The 13,008-nt window shown below is 50.6% G+C and overlaps 1 protein-coding gene across 1 annotated transcript; it reads right to left on the bottom strand.

Annotated features, from left to right (window-relative positions):
* Positions 1-1,064: 1,064 nt before the first annotated feature.
* Positions 1,065-2,611, bottom strand: LOC138847572 (olfactory receptor 13H1-like). The gene is made up of 2 exons (XM_070066707.1): positions 2,516-2,611; positions 1,065-2,018 (listed from the first exon to the last, which is right to left on the bottom strand). The coding sequence occupies exons 1-2, from the start codon at positions 2,609-2,611 to the stop codon at positions 1,065-1,067; spliced, it is 1,050 nt and encodes a 349-aa protein (XP_069922808.1).
* Positions 2,612-13,008: the final 10,397 nt, after the last annotated feature.

The raw sequence follows: 13,008 nt of genomic DNA, 5'->3' as shown, positions 1-13,008 counted from the left end.
ACACGGTGTTCCATAGTACTGCACTATGCAGGGACACTTAAGGCTTTTATTCAAAATTCTCACAAGTCCCAAGAGTGCCTTAAGGAGCATTCTTGCACATACGTGTTACCTGCATGCGTAAGCATTCTGTGGCACAGGTGCATCGAGGCGGCATGGTGACATAAGATGCCAAAGCAGGTCTTTCCCATCTTCCCAAAGCTCCCAGTTGTGAAGAAGGGTCCTCGGAAGGCCTCCCGTTCTACATAAAGCGGACCACCTGTGCAAGACCAACCGCCCCCTGGAGCTCCCTCACACAGAGGGCAGAAGAGGAGGAGTTGCCTTTGGAGGGAAACCATCCTTCACCCCAGGTCCTCCCACTACTGGGGAGGGTGCAAGGGCAAGTGCCCCAACTGTGCAGTCTCTGTGGGCAGAGACTGACATCATGTTTCAGGTTGGGCATCTTCAGAGCCCCCACCAGGCCTGTATATCTGCCCCGGTGTTCTCAGAGTAGCAAATGCAGAAGACGAGGCCGCTGCCAGCTGCCAGCTGCCAGCTACCTCCACCCCAACAGAATAGGTCATCCTATGTGAGTGGACGTGCACCCACTCACATCCCCCACCCTGGCGTCTTTACCTAAACACTCAGCGGTGCCCTATGCTGCAAACACTTTCCATTTTTGTGAATTCGATATGTACAAAGTGCTACCTTACTGTTGCTTAGGTCTGAGCTCTGGTTTCCTCTTTAATCAAATGCATGTTCGTGCCTTTTGGCCATTGTCTTATTGGGGTATTTCTCCTCTGGCTTCATGATCTACGAGACGTTGATTATTTTTCTGGCATACACATTGTAGCCCTTGCTCCTCGTGTTGAGTTTGCACTTTATTTGTATTTGAGATGCAGGTGACATTTAGCACTTGTCTATGTTTGTGGCGTCAGATCCTCATTCTTGCGTAATCTCTTCCGATATGCGGACGCCTTGCAAGTCCTTTTCCCTTCCCGTAGTGCCACTCGCAGATGCAAAGCTGCCAGGACAGCTCAAGCCCTTGCACCGTCCTGTCACCCAGCACCCTGCTGTGTGCTGGAGCCTCAGGACTTGGCCCCACAAGTCACTCTCCTGAGAGCAGCCTTCACGTCCTTGTTTCTCAGGGCGTAGATGAGGGGGTTTAGCATTGGGGTCACCGCTGCATAAAATATAGAGACAATCTTGTCTCCGTCCTCGACCTTTTTGGTCTGAGGCCTCACGTAAATATATATTAGTGTCCCAAAGTAGATGGTGACCACAACCAGGTGAGAGCCACACGTGGAAAAGGCTTTAAGCCTGGCCTCGGCTGGGTGGATTCTTAAGACAGCCTTGAGGATACAAAGGTAGGAGATCAGGATGAAACTCAAAGGTACTGGCATTGAAGTAACAGCACACACCATCATCATAACCTCTAGGGAAGTGGTGTTGGAACAGAGCAATTTAAAGATGGCTTGCACTTCGCAGGAGAAGTGATTGACGGTGTTATGCCCACAGAAGCTGATGGGCAAGAGCAGAACGGGTGTAACGGTGAGGAGGAGAGCTGCCATCCATGCAGCCAACACCAGCACAGCGCACACTCGAGAAGACATGACCAGGTTGTACCGGAGCGGAGCTGAGATTGCCACAAACCGGTCGTAAGCCATGATGGCCAGCAGGAAACACTCAGCCAGTACCAGGAAGGCTCGGATGGTGAGCTGGGCAAAGCAGGAGCGGTAGGAGATGGTGGGGAAGTCCTGCAGAGAGTGCACCATGATCAAGGGCACAGCACTGGTGGAGAACAGGAGATCCAGTAACGATAAGTTACTGAGGAAGAAATACATCGGGGTGTGGAGCAGAGAACTGACTCCTACCAGGAAGATGATCATGCCGTTTCCCGCCAAAGTCACCATGTAGAGAAACATGAGTGACCAGAAGAGGGCACTCTGGGATGCGGGGTGCGTGGACAGCCCCAGCAGAACGAATTCCGTCACTCTGGTGTAGTTTCCACTTTCCTGGTAATTCATTTCCTCTAGGCACAGCTACAGGCAGGGAGAGAAAGCAGAGGAGCAGCGCTTTGTTAACCAGGAGTCCATCGGTTAAACCTCCAAGTTAGTCGAAGCACAGCAGCCCATGACACAAGCTCATCTCGGAAACTTTCAGGCCCTGCCTGCCAGCAGCTCCAGCCCCATCTCTGCATCCTGCGCTGGGGAAATGAAAAGGCAGTCCTCTGGCAAAGCGGGGTCGGCAGCCCTGGACTAGCACGCACAGTCTTTGAGGAAGAGAGAACAGAGCATCCACCTAGCCATCTGGCCAAACACATCGCCAGTGATCTCCCGCTCCAAGCTAAACGAGATCTGAGCATGGGAGGATGCACATGGTCTTGTCATCCAGGGGCAGAAGGATGACAGCACGGCGGCACAGGGAAAGGTCCTCAGGTCGATACTGTTTGCTGCTTGATCAAGTTCACTGCTCGAGGTCCCGCGTCCCTTCCCGCACTGGGCCTGAGGCTGAAAGACCCACGAGGGTTTCCTCCCACCTCTCCAACCAGCAGCTCATCAGTCTTCCCAGCAGAGAAGAGAGAAAGGAGAAAGGGAATGGGGACAGGCTCAGGATGTTCAGGGGAGGCCCCCATCGCGAGCCAGCTAGGGACTCTCCTGTTGGGTGCCCCGTTCCCTTTGGACTCTTGCATAGAGGTGGGCAGCTGGGTGGGGCAGGCCAGGCCAGCACTGCTCTGGGCTTGGTTGCAAATGTCCTGGCAGCTGTCGAGGCCCGAACTGACTGCATTTGCAGTGTGAGATCTTGAAGGGGGCTTGCTGGATAAGACAAAGGTGGCTGAGGCCCGTGCCCGTGTTCTTTGCAAAGCCCCTGACCGCTGTGCTAGAAGCGATCAACACATCTGCTGACCCGCCGAACAGCCGGGCACCTCCACTCGCGCATTCGCTACCACCTTCAGCACCGCTTGGTGGAAGTCAACTCATGGTTTTGCCCCATTCCTCCCTAGGTAAATGCCATTTTCCACATCTGCCGTCTCATTCAGGGTCTGGGATATATTGGAGGTCTCCAAAAGTTAGAAGCCTTCTCTGTCTTACTCTCCATATGCTGTCCATCAGCAAGCCTTGTTAACGTGCTGGTTGAATTGAATGAGCATTACAGACACATCCTGTGGGGTAGGCACTGGGAAAAATCTTCCCATGTCCTCTCTCTCTCTCTCTCTCTCTCTCTCTCTCTCACACAGATGCACACACATCTCTCTCTCTCTCTCTCTCATACACATCCCTCTCTCACACACACACACCTCCCCCCCCACACACACACACAACTCTCAATCTCTCCCTCACAGACACACACACATCTCTCTCACACAAACACACACACATCCATCTCTCTCTCACACACAGAGCTCTCTCTCTCAAATCCCCCTCGCAAACGCACACACATCACTCTCTCTCACACACACACACATCCCTCTCTCTCACAACACACACATACACACATCCCTCTCTCTTTCTCTCTCTCTCACATCCCTCTCTCTCTCACATCCCTCTCTCTCTCACAAAAACACACCCCTCTCTCTCTCACAGACACACACATATCCCTCCCTCTCTCACACACACTCACACCTCTCTCACAGACACATACATCTCTCTCTCACACACACACACATCCCTCTCTCTTTCTCTCTCTCACACATCCCTCTCTCTCTCACAAACACCCCCCTCTCTCTCCCTCATAGACAAACACATCCCTCTCTCTCTCACACACACATCCCTCTCTCTCTCTCTCTCTCACACACACACTCACCTCTCTCTAACACACACAACCCTCTCTCTCTCTCAGAAACACTCCTCCCTGTGTCTCTCTCACACAAACACACACAACCGCCTCTCTCTCACACACATATATGCATCTCTGTTTCTCTCTCACACACACACACACATCCATCTCTGTCTATCTCTCTCACACACACACCTCTCTGTCTATCACAGACACACACACCTCTTTCACACACACACGCACATCTCTCCCTCACACAAACACCCCCCCTCTCCACACACACATCCCTATCTCTTTCTCTGTCTCACACACTCACCCCCCTCTCTCTCTCTCTCTCTCACCACACACACCTCTCTCTCACAGACACACACACACACTTCTCTCTCACACACACACATATCTCTCTCTCACACAGACAGACCCTCTCTCTCACACAGAAACACACATCCCTCTCTCTAAAACACACACACATCCCTCTCTCTCTCACACACACACACACCTCTCTCTCACAGAAACACACACACCTCTCTCACACACACATACATCCCTCTCTCTTTCTCTCTCACACACACTCCTCTCTCTCACACAGACACACACATTCCTCTCTTTTTCACTCTCTCTCTCACACACATCCCTCTCTCTCACTCTCACAAAAGCCCCTCTCTCACACACACACACCTCTGTCTCTCTCACACACACACATCCCTCTCTCACAGATACACAAACATCCCTCTCTCTTTCTCTCTCTCTCACACACACTCCCCTCTCACACACCCCCACATCCCCCCCACAGCTCTCTCTCTCACAGACACACACCCACCTCTCTCACAAACACACACATCTCTCTCACACACACGCCCCCCCACATCCCTCTCTTTCTCTCTCTCTCTCACACACATCCCCCTCTCTCTCACACAGACACACACACCTCTCTCTCACATACACATCCCCCCCTTAGAAACACACCTCCCTGTCTATCTCTCTCTCTCTAAAACACACACACACACCCCTCTCTCTCTCTTTCTCAGGACACAGACATCCCTCTCTATCTCTCTGTCACACATCCCTCTCACTCTCACACACACAACCCCATCTCTCTCTCACACACATATGCATCCCTGTTTCTCTCTCTCACACACACATCCATCTCTGTCTCTCTGTCACACACACACCTCTCTCTATCACAGACACACACACCTTTCTCACACACACATACATCTCTCTCACACACACACCCCCTCTCTCTCCACACACACCCTATTCTTTCTCTCTCACACACACTCATACCCCTCTCTCTCTCACACCACATACATCTTTCTCTCTCTCTCACACACACACCCCTCTCTCACAGACACACAAACATCCCTCTCTCTTTCTCTCTCTCACACACACCCCTCTTTCTCTCTCACAGATACTCACACATCCCTCTCTCACACACACACAGCTCTCTCTCTCTCACAGACACACACCCACCGCTCTCACAAACACACACATATCCCTGTCACACACACACCCCCATCCCTCTCTCTTTCTGTCTCTCTCACATATCCCTCTCTCACACACACACACACACACTCAACTCTCTCACACACACACACTCACCTCTCTCTCAGAGACACACACATCTCTCTCACACACATCCCTCTCTCTCTCACACACACTCCTCTCTCTCTCACAGATACACACACATCCTCTCTCTCTCACACACACATCCCTCTCTCACCCACACATCTCTCTCATACACACACATCCCTCTCTATCTCTCACTCTCACACAAGCCCCTCTCTCTCTCACACACACACACCTCTGTCTCTCTCTCTCACACATACAAACGCACACACATCCCTCTCTCTCACACACTCTCATGCCTCTCTCTCTCACACACACACCCCTCTCTCTCTCACACACCTCCCTCTCTCAGAGACACACAAACATCCCTCTCTCTTTCTCTCTCTCACACCCACCCAACTCTCTCTCACAGATACACACACATCCTCTCTCTCTCACAGACACACATCCCTCTCTCACCCACACACCTCTCTCAAACACACACATCCCTCTCTATCTCTCACTCTCACACAAGCCCCTCTCTCTCTCACACACACACCTCTGTCTCTCTCTCTCTCTCACACACACACACACACCTCTCACTCACTTACAACCCCCAATCTCTCTCTCACAGGCACATCCCTCTCTCTCTCTCTCTCACACACACACATCCTTCTCTCTTTCTCTCTCCCACACACATCCCTCTCTCTCACACACAACCCTCTCTCTCACACACACACACTTCTCTCTCACACACACACACTTGTCTCTCACACACACACCACTCACACACACACGTCCCTCTCTCTTTCTCTCTCTCACATACACACCCTCCCTCTCACATACACACACACACACTTCCCTCTCTCTCTCTCACAGACAAAAACGCACCTCTGTCTCACACACACCCCCCATCTCTCACACACAAAACACATTCCTTTCTCTCTCTCTCTCACACACACATTCCTCTTGTTCTCACAGACACATACACATCCCTCTCTCTCACACACACACACATCCCTCTCTCTCACACACATGCCTCTTTCACACACGCACACATCCCTCTCTCATACACACACACACCTCTCTCTCACATACACACACACACACACACTTCCCTCTCTCTCAGAGACTAACACACACCTCTCTCACACAGACACATCTCTCTCTCAACACAAAAAACCTTCCTTTCTCTCTCTCTCTCACTCTCACACACATCCTCTCTCTTTCTCTCTCTCACACAGACACACCCCTCTCTCTCTCACGCACACACATTCCTCTCTCTCACAGACACATACACATCCCTCTCTCTCTGTCACACACACACACATCCCTCTCTCTCACACACACCCCTCTCTCACACATACACGCATACATACTCTCACACATACATCATTCTCTCTCACACACACACACAACTCTCTCTCTTGCTCACACCCCCCAATCTCTCTCACACACAGACATCCCTATCTCTCACACACACAAACATTCCCCCCTCTCTCACACACACATGCCTCTCTCACTCTCTCTCACACACAGAACTCTCTGTCACACACACACACGTCCCTCTTTCTCTCTCTCACACCCACCCTCACACACACACACCCCATGCTCTCTCTCTCACACACACAACCCTCTCTCTCTCACAGACACACAAACATCCCTCTCTCAAACACAAACACACCACTCTCTCTCTCACACACACACCTCTCTCTCACTTACAACCCCCAATCTCTCTCTCACATGCACATCCCTCTCTCTCTCTCTCTCTCTCTCACACACACACACACACACACATCCTTCTCTCTTTCTCTCTCCCACACACACCCCTCTCTCTCTCACACACACACCCCTCTCTCTCACACACAGACATCCCTCTCTCTCTCTCACACACACAACTCTCTCTCTTGATTACACCCCCAATCTCTCTCACATACAGACATCCCTCTCTCTCTCACACACACAAACATCCCTCTCTCACACCCACCCTCATACACACACATACCCCACGCTCTCTCTCTCACACACACACCCCTCTCTCTCACAGACACACAAACATCCCTCTCTCTCTCACAGACACACACATCTCTCTCACAAAAACACATCACTCTCTCACACACACGCACTCCTCTCTCTCTCTCACACACACACCCCTCACTCTCTCACCCCCCAACTCTCTCTCACACACACAAATCCATCTCTCTCCCTCAGAGACACACACATCCCTGTCTTTCTTTCTCTCTCTCGCACACATACCTCTCTCTCTCACACACACACATTCTTCTTTCTCACAGACACACACACACACCTCTCTCTCCCTCACACACCCCCCTCTCTCTCTCACACACACATCCCTCTCTCTCACTCAAACACACACACCTCTCTCTCACACTCACACACATACCTCTCCTTCTCTCTCACACACACACAACCCTCTCTCTCTCACAGATACAGACATCCCTCTATATCTCTCTTTCTAACCCATCCCTCTCTCTCTGTCACACACAAACCCCCCTCACAAATATCCATCTCTGTTTCACTCTATCTCACACACACATCCCTCTCACACACACACCCCTCTCTCTCTATCACAGATAGACACAATTCTCTCACACGCACACATCTCTCTCTCACACACACATCCCTCTCTCTCTCACACAGACACAAACACATCCCTATATCTTCCTCTCTCTCCCTCACACACACATCCCTCTCTCTCACACGCATACATCCCTCTCTCTTCCTCTCTCTCTCTCACACACACACCTCTCTCTGACACACACACACACACACACACAACCCTCTCTCTCACACACACACCCCTGTCTATCTCACAGACACACACACATCCCTCCTTCTCTCTCACACACACACACAAATCCCTCTCTCTGTCACAGACACACACATCTCTCTCTCACACACACACATCTCTCTCACACACACAATCCCTCTCTCTTTCTCTCTCTTACACAAACAAACCCCTCTCTCTCGCAGAGACACACACACATCCCTCTCTCACTCTCTCTCACACAGAGCCATCTCTCTCTCTCACACACACGTCCCTCTTTCTTTCTCACACACACACCTCTCTCACTCACACACAAACACACATCACTCTCTCACACACACACATGACTCTCCCACCCTCACACACACACATCCCCCATGCTCTCATTCACACACACACATTCCTCTCTTTTTTTCTCACTCTCACACACATCCCTTTCTCTCTCTCATGCGCACACAACCCCCTCTCTTTCTCACAGACACACACATCCTTCTCTCTTTCTCTCTCACACACACAGCCCTCTCTCTCTCTTTCACAAACACACAGCCCCCTCTCTCTCTCACACACACCTCCATCTATCTCTCTCACACACACAAATCCCTCTCTCTCACAAACACACACACATCTCTCTCACACACACACCTCTCTCACTCTCACAAACACACACACATCCCTCTCTCTCTCCCCCTCATGGACACACACACATCTCTCTCACACACATCCCTGTCTCTCTCTCACAGAAACACACACACACACACCCCTCTCTCTCTCTCACACACACACCCTTCTCTCTCTCTCACAGACACAAACATCCCTCTCTCTTTCTCACACACACACTTCTCTCTCTCACACACACATATCTCTCTCTCACACAGACAGACCCTCTCTCTCACACAGAAACACACATCCCTCTCTCTAAAACACACACACACCTCTCTCACAGAAACACACACACCTCTCTCACACACACATACATCCCTCTCTCTTTCTCTCTCTCACACACACTCATCTCTCTCACACAGACACACACCCCCCAATCTCTCTCACACACAGACATCCCTCTCTCACACACACACACAAACATCCCTCTCTCTCTCACAAACACACATGCCTCTCACTCTCTCACACACACAGAACTCTCTCTCTCTCACACACACACGCATTCCTCTCTCTCTCACAGACGCATACACATCCCTCTCTCTCTGTCACACACACACATACCTCTCTCTCACACACACCCCTCTCTCACACACACATGCACACATCCCTCTCTCTCTCACACACACAACTCTCTCTCTTGATTACACCCCCCAATCGCTCTCACACACAGACATCCCTCTCTCTTTCTCTCTCTCTCTCTCACACACCCCTCTCTCTCTCACAGACACACAAACTTCCCTTTCTCTCACAGACACACACCACTCTCTCTCTCACACACACACCCACCTCTCTCTCACACCCCCTTCTCACACACACACACACACACACATTCCTCTGTCTCTCTCTCACACACACATCGCTGTCCTTTTCTCTCTCTCTCGCACACATCCCTCTATCTCTCTCTCACACACACACAACCCCCCCCCTCACAGACACACCACATCCCTCTGTCAAACACAAACACACCACCCTCTCTCACACACACACACACCTCTCTCACACACACACCCCTTCTCACACACACACATCACTCTCTCTCACACACACACACACACCTCTCTCTAACACACACCCCTTCTCACACACACACACCCCTCTGTCTCTCACACACACAAACCCCTCTCTCTCTCTCACAGACACACACACATCCCTCTCTCAAACACAAACACACCACTCTCTCTCTCACACACACACACACCTCTCACTCACTTACAACCCCCAATCTCTCTCTCACAGGCACATCCCTCTCTCTCTCTCTCTCTCTCACACACACACACACACATCCTTCTCTCTTTCTCTCTCCCACACACATCCCTCTCTCTCACACACACAACCCTCTCTCTCTCACACACACTCTTCTCTCTCACACACACACTTGTCTCTCACACACACACCGCTCACACACACACATCCCCCCCTCTCTCTCTCTCTCTCTCACATACACACCCTCCCTCTCACATACACACACACACACACACTTCCTTCTCTCTCTCTCACAGACAAAAACGCACCTCTGTCTCACACACACCCCCCATCTCTCACACACAAAACACATACCTTTCTCTCTCTGTCTCTCACACACATTCCTCTTGTTCTCACAGACACATACACATCCCTCTCTGTCACACGCACACATCCCTCTCTCATACACACACACCTCTCTCTCACATACACACACACACACACACTTCCCTCTCTCTCAGAGACTAACACACACCTCTCTCACACAGACACATCTCTCTCTCAACACAAAAAACCTTCCTTTCTCTCTCTCTCTCACTCTCACACACATCCTCTCTCTTTCTCTCTCTCACACAGACACACCCCTCTCTCTCTCACGCACACACATTCCTCTCTCTCACAGACACATACACATCCCTCTCTCTCTGTCACACACACACACATCCCTCTCTCTCACACACACCCCTCTCTCACACATACACGCATACATACTCTCACACATACATCATTCTCTCTCACACACACACACAACTCTCTCTCTTGCTCACACCCCCCAATCTCTCTCACACACAGACATCCCTATCTCTCACACACACAAACATTCCCCCCCTCTCTCACACACACACATGCCTCTCTCACTCTCTCTCACACACAGAACTCTCTGTCACACACACACACATCCCTCTTTCTCTCTCTCACACCCACACTCACACACACACACATCCCCCATGCTCTCTCTCTCACACACACAACCTTCTCTCTCTCACAGACACACGAACATCCCTCTCTCAAACACAAACACACCACTCTCTCTCTCACACACACACCTCTCTCTCACTTACAACCCCCAATCTCTCTCTCACATGCACATCCCTCTCTATCTCTCTCTCTCTCTCTCTCTCTCACACACACACACACATCCTTCTCTCTTTCTCTCTCCCACACACACCCCTCTCTCACACACACATCCCTCTCTCACACACACACATCCCTCTTTCTCTCACACACACACAACTCAGTCTCTTGATTACACCCCCAATCGCTCTCACACACAGACATCCCTCTCTCTCACACACATCCTTTCATCTTTCTCTCTCTCTCACACACACCCCTCTCACACACTCACATCCCTCCCTCTCTCTCTCACACAAACACCAACAAATCCCTCTCTCTCATAGACACATATGTCTCTCTCTCACACACACATCCCTCTCTCTTTCTCTGTCTCACACACACAGCCCTCTCGCTCTCAGACACACAAATCCCTCTCTCACAGACACATCCCTTTCTCATTCTCTCATACACACACAAATCCCTCTCTCACACACACACATCCCTCTCTCTCACACACATCCTTTCATCTTTCTCTCTCTCTCTCTCACACACACACACCCCTCTCTCTCACACACTCACATCCCTCTCTTTCTCTCTCACACACACCTCTCTCACACAGACACATCCCTCTCTCTTTGTCTCACACACACACAGCCCTACGCTCTCAGACACACACAAATCCCTCTCTCTCACAGACACATCCCTCTCTCTTTCTCTCTCTTACACACACAAATCCCTCTCACACACACATTGCTCTCTTTCTCTCAGTCTCTCAGATACACACCTCCCTGTCGCTCTCCCTCTAACACACACACACACAAACCTTTCTCTCTTTCTCACAGATACAGACATCCCTCTCTATCTCTCTCACACACATCCCTCTCTCTCTCACACAGAAAACCACCTCTGTCTCTCACACACATATCCTTCTCTGTTTCTCTCTCTCTCTCACACACATCCTTCTCTCTCTCACACAGACACATCTCTCTCACACATACACACCCCCCTCTCTCCCTCACAGACACACACATCCTCTCTCTTCCTCTCTCTCACTCTCACATGCCCCCTCTCTCACTCACACACACACCTCTCTCTCTCTCACACACACACACACTAGCACACACACATCCCTCTCTCTTTCTCACAAACATACACAAATCCCTCTCTCACAGACACACACACATCCCTCCCGTTCTCTCTCACACAAATACACACAAATCCCTCTCTCTCTAACACACACCCCTCTCTAATAAACACACATTCCTCGCTCTCCCACACAAACACACATAAATCCCTCTCTCTCACAGACACATCTCTCTCACACACACATACATTCCTCTCTCTTTCTCAGTCTCACAGACACAGTCCTCTCACTCTCAGACATACACAAATCCCTCTCTCCCTCACACACACACACACACACACATCTCTCTCACACACACATCCCTCTCTCTTTCTCTCTCACACACACAGCCCTCTCGCTCTCAGACACACACAAATCCCTCTCTCTCACAGACACATCCATCTATCTTTCTCTCTCACACACACACAAATCCATCTCACACACACATCTCTCTCTTTCTCTCAGTCTCTCAGATACACACCTCCCTGTCTCTCTCCCTCTAACACACACACACACACAAAAACCTTTCTCTCTTTCTCACAGATACAGACATCCCTCTCTATCTCTCTCACACACATCCCTCTTTCTCTCACACATACATACTTCTCTCTCTATCACACACACACACAGAATTCTCTCTTGCACACACATCTCTCTCACACATACACACCCCTCTCTCTCCATCACAGACACACACACGTCCCTTTCTCTTCCTCTCTCTCACTCTCACATGCCCCCTCTCTCACTCACACACACACCTCTCTCTCTCTCCCACACACACACTAACACACACACATCCCTCTCTCTTTCTCACAAACATACACAAATCCCTCTCTCACAG

This window comes from Oryctolagus cuniculus, chromosome X (assembly GCF_964237555.1).
Source record: "Oryctolagus cuniculus chromosome X, mOryCun1.1, whole genome shotgun sequence".
NCBI classification, from domain to species: domain Eukaryota; kingdom Metazoa; phylum Chordata; class Mammalia; order Lagomorpha; family Leporidae; genus Oryctolagus; species Oryctolagus cuniculus.
Note: the sequence above shows the minus strand (reverse complement) of the source record. Positions and strands in the feature narration are given on the sequence as shown.

Bases quoted from the DNA above. Each gene is read 5' to 3' on its own strand.
- LOC138847572 (XM_070066707.1), bottom strand. From the start codon at position 2,611: ATGGGGGCCTCCCCTGAACATCCTGAGCCTGTCCCCATTCCCTTTCTC. The intron at 2,019-2,515 runs GTGGGAGGAAAC...CCCTGCCTGTAG, and splicing joins ATGAGCTGCTGGTTGGAGAG to CTGTGCCTAGAGGAAATGAA.